This window comes from Lagopus leucura, unplaced genomic scaffold (genome assembly GCF_019238085.1).
Source record: "Lagopus leucura isolate 7727_CA_CO unplaced genomic scaffold, USGS_WTPT01 Super-Scaffold_100027, whole genome shotgun sequence".
Classification (NCBI taxonomy): Eukaryota; Metazoa; Chordata; class Aves; order Galliformes; family Phasianidae; genus Lagopus; species Lagopus leucura.
In genome coordinates, this window is record NW_024962278.1 from 1,294,512 (window position 1) to 1,309,411 (window position 14,900).

The 14,900-nt window shown below is 40.2% G+C and overlaps 1 protein-coding gene across 8 annotated transcripts in view; it reads right to left on the minus strand.

The window, feature by feature from the left end:
* Positions 1-14,900, minus strand: part of RANBP17 (RAN binding protein 17) — a 52,784-nt gene that overhangs the window by 29,038 nt on the left and 8,846 nt on the right. For 4 of the 8 annotated variants that reach the window (XR_006180723.1, XR_006180724.1, XR_006180725.1 and 1 more), the window contains exon 1: positions 4,068-6,156. Coding sequence is in view for 3 of the 8 variants with exons in the window: in XM_042880633.1 (XP_042736567.1) it covers positions 4,068-4,115 (48 nt within the window). In the remaining 5 variants the exon portion in view is untranslated. Of the gene's footprint in view, positions 1-4,067; positions 6,157-6,402; positions 8,204-9,058; positions 9,142-14,530; positions 14,703-14,900 lie in introns of those variants that run through there. The other 4 variants (XM_042880633.1, XM_042880632.1, XM_042880631.1 and 1 more) reach the window with 4 other exon arrangements.

Sequence of the window (14,900 nt, forward strand, 5' to 3'; positions counted from 1 at the left end):
AAAGAAAGAAAGAAAGAAAGAAAGAAAGAAAGAAAGAAAGAAAGAAACTTCTGTAAGCAGCTGCAAATCCGCAGTATTTTGATGGCACTATCTAAGCCCATATTTTGTCTTTATTTTCATTACTATTCGGAAGGAAAAATTGTTTCTGCATTTACAGTAAAAGAATTGTTCAGTAAGCATGACTAGAACTTAATAGTCACCAGGGAATTCATATGCAAAAATTGAAATATACGCAGTGGAATTCCTGCCATTGATTTACGCCCAGACCGTGGCTGAGTCTATCAGCGTGAACTCATCATCTCAACAGAGCTGCAACACACGGTTTTATAGTTGCTCACGCTGCAGCAAAGCCTGGTTTTGATCCATTACCATGATGGTCTCTTGGGATGGCTGCTGATGTATACACACACTAAATATATCCCTCAGAAAACAAATATGTCCATTACAAAAGCCTCTATTTTACCAGTCACAGATGGGAATGACTTTTTAATTAAAATCCATGTTTAAAATGTAAAAATAACAGCTTACTGTAAATATTTGCAGTTGCCACTACCAGGCAATAGTGGCTTTTGGATCCACCGTGCAGCTGCACAGCAGATCCCACTGCAATGCCCTGAACAAATCTGACTATTCACAGGCTTTCATCACCAAGTTTTTTAAAGGCTCTTGTCATAACATCATCTTATTTTCACAGCATCCCAGTTTTAGTTTGTCTTCATGAGAAAAGTGCATTAGAAAAAAAGTAATTAATGGAATCGAGCTAAAACAGTTGGATGAACAAAGCTGAGATTGAGAGCTTCATCTCTACCATGAAGCAGGCTCACCAGGCACTGACCGTGGCAAGCCTGGCAGGTGCAGAAGCTAACCTGGTCTTCACTCTGTTAGTACTCAACAAGAGTTCATTCTTTTTAATTCTAACCAGATGAAAATAACACAAACTCAGGTATTTTTAAAAGACTTCCTACAAATAGAAGCATGAAGGTCTGCAGATCAGGTGCTTCATTTGCCTGCTATCTAACCAAGCTGTCATGGCGATTCTGGCACCTTGGCACACGGAGCAGCGGTGACGTGCACCATTACTGCTCACAGTTCCAAACACATCTGAGAGAGGTATTTGTGGGAGCCCGTTTTCCTTCTGTAATGGGCAATTCGAACATACTGCTGAAAAACTTGCATCACACATCACCCATCTCAGGCTGCCCACCATTGTTTAATACAAATGAAGTGTTATTAGGCTTGTTATTAAACAATCTCTCCACAACTGTCCTTCCAACCCATGCTAATTTTCACCTTAATTTTTTTCTTAACGTTATTGATCGTTGCAAATCAGAAATTTACATCACAAAATTGGCAAAATACACACTGAAGTATCACTCCTTGGTGGTGTTCATGCAAACAGGGACAAAGGCACACGATACTGTTTAAAACATTAATGTTCTTTACCACTCTAGCAAGTACAAAGCACTTTATCCATCAGGTTCTAACAGAAGAGCAGACTTAAAGGACTGAGAGTACAATCAGGGATTACTTTGAAGTAGTAGCCAGGATTTGGAAGAGTAGGAATGGCATCACTGGAGTTATGGAAGGGAAGAGAAGAGTCAACTTGGAAATCAGCTTGGAAAGACGGTCACTTAGAATTAATTAATAACAATTAATGCTTACGATGAAAATGCTTTCGATACTGAAAATGACCATATAAGCACTTGAAGGCTACAGACATGAACATAATGCAAGTGGGGAAGAGGCTGAATTCCAATGACTGCTACTGGATAGAAATTCATTTGAGATGGTGTCAGATCCATTCTACTACGAATGACCTGCATCCAAAAGCTCCTCTTCAAAAAGTTACACAGTAAAATATAAAGAATGTCTTCTACTGTACTTGGATATGTTTACTGCAATACTTTTTATTTACATATAATCAGGAATGCAATTAAAATAAAGGTCCTACAGGTGCCCATTTAAGACATCCCAGTCAGATCATTATTATTATTATTATTATCCCTCTTTGTGACACAACCAGGTCCGGTTAATGAGAAGTTTAAGGAAGTTCCAATTCTGCAACAGTTGACCAACCAACCAGTCAGCACATGAGATGAAGAGGAAAGGCACACACCATGTTTGGAAGCCACTATGTAAACCAGTGAACAACTGCTACGACAAAAACGTGTCAGAAAGGTAAGTGTGCTGTAGGACACCTTGTCTGGTTTTGTCCACTACTAAGCTTGCTACTGAAAACGTTTAATAACACCAATAGATACCAAACTTCAGAAAAAGACAAAGTTCTCAATCCAAGGAAACAGCACTTGATCCATAGCTGATCAATCCATGGCACCATGAAATCCTAGCTCCTTCAAGAACTCAATGTAATATGCAACAATAGATGGAAAGAGATGTCAAGGAGGCAACTACGTACTGTATATAGAAATTAATTGGAAGTTGATGGAAAAATGGAACGATGAGGAAGGAAGTTGAAAAAAACCCTAGGAATCCCTTAGCTCGGGAGCATGAATTATAGGAGTTACTCCAGGGCTGGTCTTCTAGCATTTTTATTACTTCATAAAAAAAAAAAAAAAAACAAGCAAAAAAATTCACTGGATGATTATAGCCTTAAATCCATTTATCAGCACAATACATTCCATCTAGAAGGGCACCAACCCAGCCTCACCCCAGGCAGCTCTGGCAGGGAGGAATTCAGTGCCCATCCTTTCTAATGAAAACACTGAGAAGAATTAGTGACTAGTGCAAGATTAAAAGCTGTTTTTTGCAAGTGAACGGAGTCCACAGAGAACTGTTCTGCGTTCATGGACTCATTTTAAAAGGGCCGAAGAGTAGGAACAGCTCATTTCAAATTAGCAGCAGAGGTGAGAGACCTTGTGGTCCCTGTTACCAGTGCCCCCAGCCATCAGCCTACAAGTCAATAGATACTGTGCTGCAACAGACTGGTGTTTTAGCATTAGTTATTGAAAAAAAATATCAAGTACGGTGCTATGCCTGACCAGATGAAAAAGAAGAATGTTCTACATGTAGCATTTAGCTGGAGCTTCAGGGGAGTATTTTCACGCACCATGGATACTACTGAATGTAAAGGAATTTACTGAAGGACTTGGGATCAGGTCCAGAACAGCTACTGAGGGTACGCTGACATTTATAATCCTCACAGCAGAACACTGAAATGCAATTTCATAAACGATTGTTATAAGAAATGATTTAAGGAAATTAAGTCACCATAAAAATGACCTTCGATGTAAAGAATTTTTAGATGGTATTTGGAATTCACAGCTCCTGTCAGAATGGAAACTGCAGAAACCAATCAGCAAACTTTCAGAGTTACTGCTGAGGATTAAAAAGTCAAATAAAAAGACAGCTTAGGCCAAATCCTTAACGTGGGAGAAAACAGAATAATGCAAAACCTTAAAAATAGGCCGAGTTTCAAAATTAATAAGAATTTTTAATATAACTTTTTGCCCTGCATTTGCCACAGCAATATGTTACATACAAAGTATTACAAGCTCCTTCAGCCTCAGAGATGATACAAAATCACTGCAGGGGTCAGAGAAAGAATTTTAAAGATACTGGGTGTCACTGGTATACAGGAAATTAGTGTCTGCGTTTGGCCGGCAGCGTCAGCATCTCAGCACTTTGGGAAGAAGGAGCTGTAGGAAAAATATGTGTGCATGCACAGGAGGAAGACAAAGCCAGCTACAAAACATGTCGGGATGCTCTGACCGAAGATAACATCGCCGTGCCTCAGAATCCCGCAGGCAATATGCTCCAGAGCTCTTTGCACAGCTCATTCCCTCAACCCTCCTCGATGTGGGAGCATGTCAGGACAGGCAGCTTCTCTTTCATGCTCTCGCTTAATTGCTTTTACAGTAGGAGCTATAATACAGAGATGATTTCCTTGTGGCTGAGTTTCCGTTAAGCAGGGCATGTTCTAGAATTCAGTTCAATAAGCAGCACTGGTAATAATGCAACCAAATAATGTTTTAAAGCGTCAATTGGATTAAGTTGAAAAAAAAACCAACAAACTTCGGTAAGCTTAAACAGAGGTTGTGAAAACTTACCATATTTATAGAGGGAAAAATAATGTTCCTTGTCTTTTCCAGTTTCATATTTCATATTATTCATTACTGCCCCATAAATGAGTTTTGAATGTATGCCTTCCACGTGTTCAGAATGCCAGGGCAGGATAGCAAAGTGGCCATATATGGAAAACAAAAGGAAAACATGAATCGTAAAGATGAGAGCAGAACTTCAAAAACTAATTTTTAAAGCCTCCAGAACAACAAAACGTGCATTAAAACCTCTCAAAACGGCACAAGCAGCATGAATAATGCCAAGATAAATTTGCCAAAAGAAAACGATGATGAAATCCGAGTCAGTAATGAAGAACAATATATTATGGAAGCAGCATTGCAGGAGAGAGGACAACAGAGGAACAGCAATTGAGAACAGTGAGCAAGCCACTTGTAAGCAAATCCACTGATTAGAAATACCTGCTTAACCACAGCTCGGAAGAAGAAGTGCTGTCTTATGAAGTCGCTAGCACTGAATGGATCACCACACTAAGTTTGGAAATATGTGCTCTAGAAGCAATTTAAAGCTCATTAGAAATAATTGTGTCTGGCTACTGGAAAATGTGGTAAAATTTAATCCACATCCAAATGCTACCTGGGCTGTGAGAACAGGAAATTGTTTTGTGCTACTGTGGCTAACCTCATCGCTGACCCTGAGCAGTAACTGCTACAACAGCTGAAAGCTGAAGCAAAATTAAAAACTTACATCAAAGTATATCATGACAGAATGTAGATAAATAAAAACAGCATATTGAAAGTATTATTTTTATGTCGGTCTTCTATAATGAAAGGGAAGAGGTTTACTAAAATGTAAAGCAGCCACAAAACAAAAATAGATGGTTCCAGGACGTGCTGAAACATAAATCCTATACAATTGGGAGTTCAAGAACACAGTGAGGAGACTTGCACATTCAGAATTAAAAGTGAGATATACTGGCAATGAAGAAAGGTGGACCATAGTATTCAATCTCCTTTCAATTTTCTTCTCTCAGCTGTTTATTTTACATCACTGTATCACTCAGTCTCAAGCCATAATGGACAAGATCCTAACAAGGATAATTGACCGTCTAAGTGCCTTTCGCATCGTATGCCAGGGTTTACATCTTTGGAACGCATAGCATTTGTAAAGACCTCTTAGTCAGAACTGCCCTCAGCACGATGTCATTACTGGATAAACCAGCAGCCCTAGTCACAAAGCCAGACCTGCTAAGCACAGCCACGCATTTGCTGAAGTGCTAATTTTCACATTTTAAATTTTGCTCAGCAACAACTGCCAACGCTGAAAGTATTTTGAAAACAGTTGTTGGGGATTTTTTTTCTGCTTTTCACTCAAATATGTGAAATGAGTGCACACAAGTCTAAGGGAAAAACACGTTATGTGTTAGTCAAGAGATGTAAGAAGATTTCAGCATCTCATATCCATTCATGCACACCCTAACACCACAGCACCAACTTTTTCCCCACCTTTATTTCAGCCTGGCACAGATCTTACAGAACACACACAGTAAATGGAGGTGCCAGCTGTACATAAATGGACATTGACAAGCTTTGCAAGAATTTTAGATGGACAGAAAGTGACGCATGAGTTTACCAGCTGTTTGGTTAGAAAAGTTATTCCCATCGAAACAACAGCCCAGCGTTTACAAAGAACAAAGGCATATGTAAATTTGATTCCTATCACATAAAACAAGCTGTCTTTGTAAAGGATCTGCGCCTTCTCCAAAGTGCTCTGATTCTGTGAGAGGAGCTCAGCATCCAGGGCAGAGCAAGCAGGAGAGGTGAGGGGTAGCGAGCCTGGTGTTCAGGCTGGGATTGCCAAGACAGGCACAGCTGGGCCTTCAGGTGACAGGAGAAACTTCTCAAGGACGACAGGAGCCTGGGCACACTGTATGGGAACCCACTGCATCAGTGGATGAACTGAGAGCGAGACTGAAAGAAAGGAAGGACTTGCCCACAAGGACACCATGAGGAAATAAATGTTTACTTCTGTTTTGCCCTCTCTGTCTCATCTCATCACTCTGTGCTTCTCTTAGTTTAAAAAGGCAATTATTACAATTTGGATTATAATGAAATCCACCCCGAGTTTCAAAAGTCTTTTTGATCAACTTTGAGGAGCTCCCTGTAAACTGCAGGCACATACAGCAGGGCTGGCTGACTGGATAAGATAAAAAGCAAATGCTTGCAAATGTTATTTCTTGAAATCCGCAGTCCGTCTTCTATTTGTTCCCTAATGCTTTAGCCATAAAATCATGCTGAAGGTGAGAATCTCAACCATCACGTTCAAAATGTTAAGTTTCTCACACTCATGACACAGCAGACTCACAGCGCTGTTCAGAACGAGATTGCAAGCACTGCTCAAGAACACTGCTGAACTTCACCATCGTCACTGGGTTTGCATGGTCATCTTTCCCAGCACGTCTCCAAAGACCACATATGCTTAAAGGAGAAGTATCAATTCAAAAAAAGCCATGCAGTATTAAAGACTAAAGTTTTCCTTAAAAACAGCACAGATTTTAAGGTATTCAGAAAGACATTTCAAATTAACGAAAACTCACTCGGTATCGTTATTTTTATAGGTACCTAACCACACTAATGAACCCTTACCACACATTTCCAAAAGAGTTGTGTCCATTCTTTCCACTGGAACAGAAATCTCATCAACTGCTAACTGGTGATAAATGCTAAAAATGTTAACAGCAATCGTTCCAAGGTGATTAATTACAGTATATCTTGAAATACTTACAGTGGGCAGTAAAAACCTCCCAGAGTGTAAACCAATGACCACTTCAGGAAAGAGCTGCAGCAGTTTGAAATATCGCTAATGCAGGACGCTTATTGCAGGGCTCACAGCTGAGCCGAGGCGGCCGGCAGGCCAGTGCTGCCCATCTGTGCCAGCACAGAGCCAGCTGGATTATTGGAAATCACTGCTTTCAGAGGCTGCTTCAGCTGACTGTGCTGGGGGCTCTTTCATGTTCATTTTGCAGGGAGTCTAATCCTGGAATCAGTGTTGACATCACTCAAAGAAGAGAAAACGTGAACAATTTCTCTAAATATCTCTAAGTGTTGGAAAGATACTGCTGTGACCCTGACTCTGATGAGAATATGAATGCATTTTAAAAGCAAAACACACAAAAAAAAATATTATACAATTACATGCACACAAACATTGAGTAGAGGCTCTTCTCCCATCTCCATATCTTTCCTCCAAGTTTAGTTGACAGGTGGTTTAAGATTTTTATTTTGAAGGAAATTAAGAGCACTCCTCCTGCAATTTGTACTGAGTAAAACAACATTTTTCCATTGCAAAATAGTTATGGAGGACAAGGAAGGGAATTGTGGAATAAAGCTCTTACATCATCACTTCAGCTCTTCCTACAACACACAAACTGATGCCCACACATCCCTCACGACTGTTCACAAGAACCAACATTTAACTAAGGGAGCAACAGGTGTTTGGACACAGCCTTCAGCACACGCTGTGGCTCCACTGCTTCATTTACATCTTAAATCTGCACTGTCCTGAAATTTCCTTATACAGTGTCTAATTAAATCCTAGCATGAGCCAAAAGATGCTGTCTGGTCCCTGTGCCCAAGAACTACCAATCCTTCAGGACTGAGAACTTCATGAATTTCACACACACATACCCACAAACACACACGTTTTGCATTTGAAAGCAGAAGGTTTCTTAATAGAACGTTTTGTAGACCTGAGTTAAGAATGAAGAAGACTGGGGCTGTGTGGCTGACAAAGCAAGGATCACAGACTGGAGGCCCACTGCTAAGATAACTGGATGAACAATCATTAGGTATCGTTTCAATAAGAGCAGAAATGATGGTAAAGGCTGATTGCAATTAAAAGGAAATGTAACGGCAGTGGGGTCCAGTACTGCAGGACAAGCGAGCTTGAAGCTCAAGATTACATTTGCATTTCTTTATATCAAAAGAAAATTTCCAGTCATTAAATGCAAACTATGTATAAAGCTAATAGAAACTTTATAGTAAAGTCGGAAAGTTTACCTCTTTCTTCCCATACAAGGAAAAGCTTTTTTTTTTTGTTTTAATCAGTGTCACAAATGTACCTCAGAATACAGCTAGAAGGTTTGTGCCAGCTTAGAACGTGGCGTCTTTGAAAAAGAAAACAGAGAAATGTTTTGGCAAGGAGTGAGAGTTAGACGGATAATATTCTTCTGTCCTACATAAATGCATTCTGCATATACCGTTCCCATACCCTGCAGTTCAAAAGCAGATTACACCCAAAGGGTTTTTTTACAAGCAGCCACGTAACAAACACAATTTCCAGACCTAAAATGCAGCCCGAATGCATTGAAAGCATATTTGATGTACCAGTTTTCTCTCTTGAAAAGTAGCAGGACATTTATGGCTATTTCCTCGTACACAAATCACAAATCTGCAAAAATGTTGGTAATGTTCCTTTCAAAATATTTAGGAAGTGAAATTTTAAGCTACAAAGTTAGCTGGAGTCTATTACGAACAGTCAGTGTCACAGACCTGTTGCAACTGAATACCTGAGTGGGAACAGTAAAATGAAGCAACTTATTATGAGCAGTTGTAACAGTGCTCTAGGGTAAAGCTGTTATGGTCCTATTATGTCTTGGAGCTGCTGGAATATAATTTGAATATATAAAATCAACCCACACCTATCAATCAGTAGCCAAGATCAAACACCTCACGAGTATTCGTATCTTTGCTGAAATCCATTTACAGCTGCTAAAAGAGTTGTTGAAGTGATACAAGCAACAGTGCTACATGAACACATCCCCATCTGTGAAAGAAAGGAGCTCCAAAGGTCTGCCAGTAAGCTCTGCAGCCCACAAAGGGCTGAGACGGGTGGTAGTACATGGCAGTCCTGCTTTGTTCTCTAAAACTCAGCAGTGGCCAGGGATAGGAACTAACAGGATTTCTGTAGCACGAGACAGGCGAAGAATGACACTGCAGAGGAAATTTTAATGAATACCTACCGTACGTACAAATCATTTCACTAGCTTCTCTGAAGAGAAGAATTCCATTTGGAGATGATCCATCAAAATTTAAACGTTGTGACCTGAAAAAAATAACAGTAAAAGTGCTCAGATGGTCATCAAAACAGAAAACTGCAAAGGACTCATTCCATAAAACAGAGAAAACGTATTTGCTGATCACACAGTACATTTACTCAATAAATTCTAGCTTTCACTCCAATGATGTGACTCTAGTTATCTAAATATGGTTGCTTAAGACACAGTGGTGACAAAAGAGGAAACAATTTTAACCAGAAATGGTGACAAGACAACACATACTTCCCTTCACGGTGACCCGTGAGCACCTTGTGCCTGCATACAGCTTAGAAGAATGATGCAGAGTTCCCACAGTCCAACTAGTTGGGATAACTTTTACCCTTGCTTGTTCCTAAAATCAGCCAATCCCCACAGGTTATTCTGCCACATAAAATTCATGGCAATCAAAAGCCAGTTCTGTGAGTGTAAATTGCAATACATGCATTCTATGAACAGTCAGACCTTAAGAAGATGGAACCACGCTCTCTCTCCTGATGCAAACACTTCAGCAAAGCCAACACAAACCGTTTGGTCCCCAAGTTGGAAACGCAGCAGAGTTATTGCCAAAGACTCTGCTGTATTTGTCTATTCTCTCTGTGATACAGAATTTTAACTTCCAGTTTATGCCTAAGTGAGAGCCATTTAGAACTTAAAAATTGATTTTCAACACAGATCTTAAGTTTCTGAGTAACTTTAGCAAAAACCTTACCTTTAGTGCTGGTTTGTCCTGAGCAGGAAAGGAGCTGTCACTGCGAGATGTAACACAGAGCACCCCTGGCTGACCCATTTGTTAGTCTGCTTTTGGTGGTATGTGGATTGTAAGACCCCTGTCACAGAGACAGCAGTCGCTATCTTTCACTGCTCTAAGTCCAACTTTTTGTTTTCTGAGCCCCTTGAAGCAGCGCCCACTGCTTCCAATTATGGAGTAAGTCTGAGTATTTACCAATAAACAAAATGTGCTGCATGCAAAATATTTGTGGATTCCACATGCTCAAAATGATAATGGCTCACAGAGGCAAGAACAAAAAGAGCACATCTTCTCAATGTCTGAGTGGCATAATGCAAAATCTGATACTCTGTAACACGTTTTAACCATGTCAAAGTATATTGTATAATGCATTCTAACCTGTAAAAACTAATGCACTACACAACTCATGAAAACCTCCATCCCAGATGATGTTTTCTAAAGGGAACAAGGCAGATTTTCTGAATACCAATAGACAGAAAAACAACATGAATATGGAAAGTAGTCATTTTTTTGCATAAGATTTATTGTTCCAGTTCCTCTTTGCTTCAGTTTGCTATTATTAGAGTGCTGTGTTTATGTTTTAACAGTCTCTCCTCGGAACGAGTTGCAGCACTGTTAGAGTGCACTGCTTGCGCACGGCACTGTCAGTAAGAATAGGTTAAACTTGTCCAGCCTTTACTACAACCCAACTGGGATAAAAGGCATAATTAACCCACACAAACCAAAGAGGAAGCCACGGCAAGGCAGTCCGCACACACAGCAGCTCTCCTCTAGGCCGTGCAGCCATGCAGGCCCCCAGCACACATCACGCTTCACCAATTTCAGGCACCACTTTCCTGCCACTCCATTCCAACAAGTATTTCTTCGAACTTGAAATATTGCACCTTTTCTCCCTGTACGACTGACTTGCAAGGCTGGATCAAAAGCGATGTGCACACACCCTGTTCTGCTGAGAACCCCAATCACTTTGGTCACAAAGATAACCAGCACAGAGACACTAACTATCCATTTCTCATTTCAAATTCATTTTTTCCTTTGGGCAATACACTAAATATTTCCATCTGTAACATCCCCAAAATAAATTGTTCTGTTACCAGCGGTAAAAGAGAAACTTCATTCTAACACCTGCAATGTAAAGTGTTGACATCAGCTACTAGAATTGTTCTGCGGCCTTTTCAGGGAGCCCATGAAGAAGAATTTAGTTGTGGGACAAGCTACTTACAAGCTGATTATAAATAATGCTGTGTTGGATAATATTCTTTCCTATTTTGAACTAAGGAAAAAACAACAACCAAACAACTGTCAGGGAGCTGCAGTTTTAGAGGCACATATGTACACTGCTTGGCTTAAGGCAACCACAGCCTGCAGCAAACCTTGACAGGAGACTATTTTCAGATATTTAATTATGAAGTCAATATTTATCTCTAGTTAAAGCATACTATTGCACTACCTTTTAATATAAAACTGCAGCAGGTTCTTGCATGTTCCTGATGGTAAAACAACAACACTGAAAGCTGAATTTTGTTTGTGAATGTTGTTCCCAAAGCTACAGAAGTAGCAATGCCAAAGACAAAGCCTGAAAGACAGAATGCACACCACTGCAATATTCATCACTTAGCTAATTTCCACGTGATTCTTACCTGTTTGCATGAATTCTGCCATCAGTTTCAATATAGGTGCTGCACATGCAGCTTCCTGGTACCACAGTTCAATAGCTTTTTGCAGAACAGAAATGTATGTAGGGTATCTTCATCAAAATTAGTTAAAGATTGTACTGACAATGGGACATCCTACAAAACTTCCCCCTATCCAGAGCACACCGTCAAGTGGGGGGGGAGGGGGGCAGATGCACCTCATTCTGACAGGGAGAATATCTGTCCATGCTACCTGTATATCTAGACCTGACCTACTCTCTAGAATAAGATTTACAAATTAGCAAATCCCAGGGGCCACAGTTTCAGCGCCACCTCATATATATTGGATTTGCTCTCAGATGGTTGGGAATAATCTCATTGTGCACTGCTTTGTTTCCAGAGTATTCAAGAAAAGAACTCAGACAAATTGTGCGGAGATCAGTGAGGAGCTGCCCCAAAAGTTTGCTCATCGGTACCCAAGAGGTATCGGTTCTTTTAACAGAGGCTTGGAAAGAATGCAATACAAAAGAAAGTAAGGTTAGTAGATTCTGCAATGTAACTCAAAAATATAATGAGTTACTGCCTGTATCCAAACACTGGATGCAATGATTTGATGCACAGCTGACCCTTACTTTTCCCAACTTGCTGAAAAGAAGAGTTTGTTCGGATAAGAATGCAGGCCTGTAAATACAAGGGAGGTAGCACAACTCCACTGGTAAAGAATTAAACAGCTTTTATGATACTGAACCAAGAGAACTTAACTATGCAATTCGCTATCGAGATACGATCTAGCCAACAGAGTTAATGACTTTATTTAATATTAAACTTATTTTTCTTTTAACTTCATGTCATATAATTCTGCTTTATTTAACGCCACTAGAAATAGTGACTGCTCTTAGGAAAATGCTACTGCCTATTCAGACCATGCAGGCAACCACTGTGAATCTTACCAAGTCACACACAGGCCAAGCACCCAATGCTGGATCATGAAATACAAGCCTGAAACGCATGGAGGTTGACATGCTTCCTGGATATGTAGACACAGTCATGTCTCAGCTCTTCTGGAGCAGGCCAAGCCGTCACACATGATGAACAGCTGATGAACGACAGCACTGTGCAGACAGATGGAAGGCATTCTGGCTGCTGCTGTCTGTCTGAGGCTCCTAAAGACTGGTGCCTTTTTGCTGCCAGCTGCTCGAGGCACTGTAGGCACAATCTCTATATAGCAGAAGACGGTGATGTGGAATATACCCTTGCTGCCCTTTAGAGGGTTCTTTACATCTTAAGTCAAACTGGAGCTAAACGTACCAAGGAGAATTACTCAGTAATATGGATTTAAATCCAAATCCTATTTGCCTAAAATATTCTCAGAGGGCACAGATGGCCCACATCACCTCTCAGCTTTGTAATGTCACGAAAGCCAGTTCCACTGTTTCCTGTGGTGGACTTACAGCACTCACTCTCTACGACAGGATGGTGAATATACTCGAAACAGAGCAGCGTTACACAGGGTACAGACTGAACTGAGCGACTCATCTCCAAAGCCAAACTTCCTCCTCAGCCTGCCCACATCCACGAAAGAAAGGTGGTAAAAGGAATTTTGTGGGGTAGGAAACAGAAAGCAGAGTAACCTGACAGCCAAATCCTACAACGAAAAGATGAGTATTCATCACAGGCTGCTAACACATCCAATATGATTAACTATCCCAATTCACAAGCTCAAGCATTAAGCTCACATTAATTGTCAAGGAAAGTCTGGAAACCATAGGTGCATTTTGTAAGTGCTAGGGTCAATGGAAAGGCTTCAGCAATTTGCTATTAAAAAACAACAAACAACAACAATGAAGTAGAAGAAATTAGTTTTAAAGACAACGGTACTTTTAAGTATTTTAACCACAAACTTCAAGGAATCTGGCTAATTCACAAATGTAACCTTACCAGCTTTATTGTTCAAGCTGAAAAGAATGCAAACTGCAAGGAATAATGCAAAGGTTTCAATCAATGCAATTGGCAATAGCACCTATTACACACACATTATGGATTGTGTATAGCCTTGTTTTATGGGAAAATGTGTTTAGAAAACCTTCATCTCTACAGTAGTTTAGTGGTCTCCTTCAAATTCTGAATCCCTAAAACATTTAAACCTAAAATTTCAGTTCTTAAAAAAAAAATACTTTTGAAGAGGCCAACTTTGGGCTGTAAATGCCTTTATTTTGTTAAAGAAACATCAAACAGATTTGGATAGATATGTAACAATAACAATTTGGTAAAGAGATTTGGAAAAAGGACATAAAGAAGCATACCTCATCAAGGTCAACCACAACCCCTAAAGGACTCCTAGGTGAAACTCCTCCAGGACAGATCATTTCCATCACCTTCACGGCTACGTGGCTCTCTCTGTATAGATATCTCCATCTTTATCGGAACAATTCTCAACAATTTCATGTGCTCATGCACACACACCCTGTGCTATCCAGCACACTGCAACTCTGACTCAACCCAGTAGCCTAATTCTTGCAACCTTTTTCTTTTACAGGCATCAGAAGTCATAAAATACTGAGAATCAACTGGGAGGAACAGAGGAAGACTGCCTCTAAGTTACACCTAACTGTAAGAAATACTGACTGGAAGTACAGAAATGTGGATATCGCCCTCAACTCAGAACCAAATTGCCATGGATTTATTGGACTGCAGGACCAAGGACCTGAGACTGCGGTCTCATATTAGCAGGAAGAAACACATTAAACATTCAGAATCTTGTCCAGGCAGTCTTAAAGCAAGAAACAGAATGAAATACACAAAGACAATCATCATAACCATTAAGAAAACCAGACTTTGATTATTTTCATTTCTTGAGGCCAGAATACGGCTGTACATTCAAGTTCAAGACTGGCCTACAAATTACAGCACCCACGTGTTGCAATTATAAAAGACAAGAACTTTCCAAGCTGTGGTACTGGAATCACTGACAGCTTGACATATCAGTGTTTGGGGAAGAACAAATGACTTTCATACCCAGGTTTTTTTATTCTCTTTGCTGGTTTGTGTGATGTTTTCCTTCATCTCCTGGGCAGCCTGATGTACTGGGGGACAGCCCTGCCCACAGCAGGCACTGGAGCTTGCTGTCTCTTCCAGCATAAGCCATTCTGTGGTTCTGTGACCTTTCATTACTGGGATTCTTCAGGAAGGTGCTACACACAACACCTAAAACTGCTTAAAATATTTTGAAATACTTTAATCCAGTTTTTGTTTGAGATCACCTAACACAACTTTAAAACAAATTTCACTATTATTGTAAGTATTTTCTCTTCACCCCTTGCCAGAGGAAAACTATAAATCTTGTCTCAGCTGAATGAACACCATTTATCATATTCATTTTCTTGTC